Source organism: Macadamia integrifolia, unplaced genomic scaffold (assembly GCF_013358625.1).
Source record: "Macadamia integrifolia cultivar HAES 741 unplaced genomic scaffold, SCU_Mint_v3 scaffold3573, whole genome shotgun sequence".
NCBI classification, from domain to species: Eukaryota; Viridiplantae; Streptophyta; class Magnoliopsida; order Proteales; family Proteaceae; genus Macadamia; species Macadamia integrifolia.
This window is the reverse complement of record NW_024869615.1, coordinates 248-6,049: the sequence shown is the minus strand read 5'-3', so window position 1 is coordinate 6,049 and position 5,802 is coordinate 248. Positions and strand designations below refer to the sequence as shown.

General features: G+C 44.8%; 1 protein-coding gene across 1 annotated transcript; it reads left to right on the top strand.

Moving 5' to 3' along the window:
• The first annotated feature begins 3,340 nt into the window (after nucleotides 1–3,340).
• On the top strand, nucleotides 3,341–4,324 carry LOC122068210. The gene is made up of 2 exons (XM_042632077.1): nucleotides 3,341–3,595; nucleotides 3,677–4,324. Exons 1-2 carry the CDS (start codon nucleotides 3,341–3,343, stop codon nucleotides 4,322–4,324), a joined length of 903 nt encoding a protein of 300 aa, XP_042488011.1.
• The last annotated feature ends 1,478 nt before the right edge of the window (nucleotides 4,325–5,802 follow it).

The following is a 5,802-nucleotide window of genomic DNA, read 5'->3' as shown; positions in this document are numbered from 1 at the left end:
TGCATTTTTCAACTCCGTCATTTATGAGCAAGATGATGACAGTATATGCTCTGGGTGATAAAATATGGTCGTTCTTTTCTTTGCCCTTCGGCTATTGGCATAGGCCTTGGTCAAAGAGAGGCATTCTGTAGACACCCCTTTTTGTCACCCTCCTCCAGCTATGATGAATTATGGATCATGGACATGACCCCTTGCTTCTGATTAACAGAGGTGATGATTGACTGTGGTAACCCTATTTATGAACACTTCATACCTACCCAAAAAACCCTAAAAATCCCGTACGGGAGAAAAGAGGGTTAAATTATGACATTTTATATAAAAAGGAATCCAATCAGAATGACAATATGGATGGATAGTACTCAACATTACAATTCCAATGATATATGGTACATTAAAATCAGACTGTCGGATCTCCCGCAATTGCTTATGGAAGTTTACACTAGTTGCGTGCATCCCCGCGTAGGCCAGCTAGCCAGCCAGCCAGCCAACACCGTATGCACACCTCGAGCTAGCCAGCCATCCAGCAGGCCAACCCTGCATGTATACCTAGCCTGCTGGCCAACTAGCCAGCCAGCCTCAGTGTGCCAGCATCACTCTCGCTCGCCTGTCGCACTTGTCGTGTGCCCCCGAATGCCCCCATGTGCCAAGTAGTGCACCCCGTATGCCAGCCAGCATGCCCCGTATGCCAGCCAACGAGTGTGCCCCACGTGCCATCCTGCACGCAATCGTGTGCCAACTTGTGTGCCCCCACGAGCCAGCCCATGCACCGTAGCTTGCCAACCATGTGCACCCTCACATGCCAGCCCATGCGCCCCAGTGTGCCAGCCTACGTGGCCCCGCTAGTCAGCCTCGCTCGCCCGATGCTACCAGCTTTTGCGCCCCTGTATGCTAGCCCGCGTGCCCCTACCTGTCAGCCCTGCAAGCTCGCTACCTACTAGCTCTGTGTGAGCGCCCAGCCTACCCTATGCACCTATGCATACCACGTGCACCCCTGCCCAGCCTCGTGTGCTGTAGTCAGTGGAATTTGTGTTCCACTGACTTGATGGGTGAAGAGATTTTCTCTTCACCCGCTTGTGCATTTTACATTACCCCCCAACATACCCTATGCCTCTCTCCTCCCCTTTCCCCCTTGAGGTTTTTCAAGTCTTCGGAGAGATATTCATATGATCCGAAGTGTTCTTCGGGCCTTCAAAACTCTTCATTCCTTTGCCTACTTTGAGTGAGAGAAAAAGTTTTCCCTTAGTCTCCCACCTCCCTTTTGTGGTTCTTCCAGTCTATAGAGAGATCTTCATAAGATTCCTTCGAATCTTCGAAGTGTTCTTTGGGCCTTCGAAGTTCTTTAACCATTTAGGTTTCAGCCCATTCCCAGTAAAAGCTCTATATGAGTGTCACCTCAACCTAGTCCTCCCATAGCCTATCCCTAACGGAACCTCTGCCGGAATGCTATCTCAGCCTAGCCCTCCCATAGCTTATCCTTAGCGGAAGCTCTATCGGAGTGCCACCGCAGCCAAAACCCAGAAGTAGCCCATCCCTAGCGGAAGCTTTGCCGAATCAATACCACAGTTAAAATTTGAAACTAACCGTTCCTAGTCAGAACTCTGTCCAATCAATATCTCTTGAGAAAAGGAAGTTAGAGGTCAAGACCATCTTTCCCTGAGCCAGGAGAATCCAAAAGACAGTCCGTGCCAGTGCTAATCAGGGGTCCACCCCTCTTGACCCGAAGCAGGGGTCAAGTTTAGGTATAATTTCTCAATAGATTTAGCATGATGTAAACTTTATATTAACCCTGTATTAGTGTACATAGTTATTTAAATTCAGTCAATGTATATATATGTGAAAACTTAGCCATGCATGTGAAATAAGAATAATTGTGGAAAATGTTCGTTCTGAAGCATCTAGTAGGAAGACCAGTTGAACCGGGTAGATTAAGTGTCTAACACCTTTCCAACTCTACAACCTGACACTTACCCTAAATCTTTGGACCAGGCTAATTCCCGGGCCCTTTTCTAAAAAATTGAGCCCATCCCCGGGTCTTAGGCCCATAATCCTAGGTGGCGACTCCTAACCCTTTTGCATGATCCCGATCCTCATGTTGGACCATCATCAAATCCCCATCTCGAATGATGAATTTTACATTCCTACAAAATAAGCCCTCACGTAACTTCAAGCGGCGATTCGGGGGTGCGAGGCCCACAAGTAAGCACATAAGACACATCCCTCCCTTGTAAAAGAGAAGGAGAGGAAAGAGAACAAATTGTAGGCGAGGTCCTTTTTTTTTTCCCCACCCCGCAGGAAAGGGGGAAGAGAGATCTCATCTTCTGGCCGCTACCCTCACAACAACTAGGGTAATCATTCTTGAAAAAGATTCACCAAATACCATTTTTTTGTTTTAAAACAATATTTTGACACAAAAATTGAAAATTCTTTTTTTACACAAAATGTTGTTTTTGGAACTGAATGACTACCAAACGCAGCCTAGGTCTCGCCCCTTTAGTTCAAAACATGCCTCAAGGTAAAGGGTTGATCTTTCCTTAAAGTTTTTAATTCTTGGAGCATTCTCCCTTCTCCTCTTGTGTCTAGCTTAGTCCCTTGATGTACGGAATCCTTGGAGAAGGCCTGAAATCCAATGAAATTCAACAAAATCCAATAGGAAAGAGAAAATCTAAGAAAAAATTAATAATAAAAAAAATGGGACTATTGAGATACACTTGGATTGTCACAGAAGTGCCGGAACACTACATAAACTCTGATAGGGGTTATAAGTCAATTTTTCTCTCTCCCATCGAAGTAAGCTTAAAAGCTCTAAATGGCTCTGAGTGCTGTGAAAGTGCTGAATGACTACTGAAAGGCCCCCCCCCAAAAGCTAGTTTTTTTTGCCCAGAAGAATTATTTTCTCAATCTTCTTTATTGATCAAGGAAGAATTGTACTATTATTGGAGCACCACCGAAGTGCTGATTTTATCCTAAAACAAACCTATGGTTCATTTTGGGCCCCAAAAATGTATTTTTTTTTCTCCTCTCTTTTCAATTATTATTATAGGATATTTCATTGTATTGTATTATTATTCAAAGATAGTTCTTAGCTAGAAATTTAAACTATTATTTTTTCATGAATGGTTAATTTAATTAAACTATTTTATTATAAAATTACTCTCCATCATACAGTATCACATTGTGAACTATATGACATATATTATAAAATACTATTAAACGAACCTCAGGAGGTCTCAAGTTCGAATCTCATGGTTTTCTTTTTGGCCACACTTCTAAAAGACACCATCTTCATTTGGAAAAAAGCCGAACCTGAGAGAAAGAGCTAATACCGGAAATTCTCTGAGAGATGTCTAAGAGCCCTCTCGCAGTCACAGGGGATGATCCAGGAGGTGGCTTCCCGCCAGATAGGGGAAGGCAACTCCAGTTAACGGACTTTTGGAAGGCTCAACCTCCCATGGAGCAGGCGGTTTTGGATGGGGGAAAGGATCCTTCTTTTGCTGCAAATAAATCCTTTGCCTCCATTGTTGGTTCTGATACCGAAGCTTCTGCAAAAGTGACCGCCCCAGCTGATCAAATACCACACAAATCTTATGCGAATGTGGTAGGTTCAAACACACCGATGGTGGATGAACTGCCCGACCCTATTCATGCAGGGAATTCTGCCAAGGTGATCATCCCGTAGGAGGCTTACGAGGATAGATTAATCAAATATCGATTTGCCCTGATTGGTAGAATCAATTTTCGTTTTCTTTCCCTGGATGATGTTCGTAGAGAAGCCCGTGACTCCTGGAAACTGAAAGGTAAAGTGAAGATGATACCCATGGGTAAGGGCTTCATGATCTTCCAATTTGAGTCTGAGCATGACATGGCCCAGATGTTGAAGAGAAGCCCTGTGAAGATTGGAGGTCAACTCGTTCGGTTTCAAAGATGGCGTCCAGATTTTAGCCTCCATGAAAAATTGATCAATAAGGTCCTGGTTTGGGTGCAATTTCCAGATCTTCCTCTAGAATATTGGCATGAAAAGGTCTTATTGACAATGGCCAAGGCGGTAGGGAGGTCAATTGTTCTGGTGGAGATGGCAGTGGGGGTTCCGAGGCTGGAGGAAATCCAAGTTGAATGCAAACAGCCTGGGACTCAAACTTTGTTCTGGTTCAAGCAGCAGTTGATCTACGAGGATTCATTGGCGAAATGCAGTTTCTGTAAAAAACTGGGGCACCAAGTTCATGCCTGTCGAGAAAAGAAGGCCTATGACCAGCGGTTGAATGCCCGAGACAAGGTAGGGATACCAGGGCCGGTGTATGAAGAAGACAGTCAACTCGGGAACGAGTAACTCATCAGTTCGAATCATCACTTCTTTGGAAAGAATGGATCACGACCTTGTGAATTCAAATTCAAATCGTGTGAACACTGATGGAGTAGTGGCGGGCTCTTTTATTCCTCTTAATTCTTTACCTCAGTTACCAAATGTGGAGGAAGGTGAGATTTTAATTGATTTGATTTCTCCCACTCACAATTCAATTATTCCTATTTCGGAAAATTTGGAAATGCCTCATGAGGGGGAGATATTAAATAAGGAAGCTCAGGATAGTGAGGAGATACACTCTGTATCTTCTGATTCAGATAAGGAGGCAGTATCTTCTGATGATGAGGTGGGTCGGTCTAATGAGGAGTCTAGCTCTGAATCTGGGTCAAAATTAGACCATGATACGGTCAAGGAAGGAGAGCCGAACCAGTTTGGTTCAGTTTCAACCACTGGTCCGTTGGAGTTTCAGCAGCAGGTGAGCAAGGCCATGACACCCTCCTCTCAGGGTGGGGTGAGGGTTTCTGCTCGTCCTAAGAGGACAGGGGTGTCCTTAGTTAGTTCTCGAGGAGGTCTGGCCAGCAGGGGGGTCGTACAGTGACGAATAAGGAGTATACTGCCCCATTGCAGCTCCCTTTGTGCAGGAAGGAGATTGCTCGGATGGGGGTTCAAGCTGTCGACAAGGCGGCGGAGATGATTGAGAATGGGACTAAAGTAGGGGAGAAAAGGAAAAAGAAAAATAAAGGTGGTGGTTAGACCTTGAGGTCTGACAAGTCCGATGGAACAACTTTTTAATTATGCGGATTTTCTATTGGAATATCCGAGTTGTTCGAAAGGCGGAAGCTACTAGAGCGTAGCATGTTTTTCTTCGTGATCATTCCCCTGATGTGTTGTGTATTGCAGAGCCCATGGTGGATTGAGTGTCTTTCCCTGCCAATTTTTTTAATCGGCTGGGATTCATAGATGAAATTATTCATATATCCCATCGTGACAAAGTGCCAAACCTCTGGGTAGTCTGGAAAAATTCTCTTACGAAGCCTGTGGTGGTGCATTCCTCGGAGCAGATGATTTCAGTTTCAATGCAATGGAATGATCAACAGGTATTGGTTTCTGTGATTCATGCATCGTGTTTCAGGGTAGAGCGTAGGAATCTTTGGGTGGAGTTGGGCACTGTGGCTGCCCTGTCCCTTCCATGGGTTGCTCTAGGGGACTTTAATGCCACGTTGTATTCTCATGAGAAGAGGGGTCCCGGAAGATTCAATGTGGGTGCCGCGGCAGAGTTCCAGGCCATGGTGGATGCTTGTGATCTGATAAGCTCTCCATCCCAGGGATCAAAATTTACCTGGACTAACAATAGATGTAGAGGACATGTGGCGGCAAGGCTTGATAGAAGTTTTTTCAATGCTCAATGGTTGGACGTTTTTGGTGATTGTGGTCAGCAGGTGCTTGATGAGCACATTTATGTGTGAAATCTATGGTAGTAAAACATGCATTTTACATATTTAGAA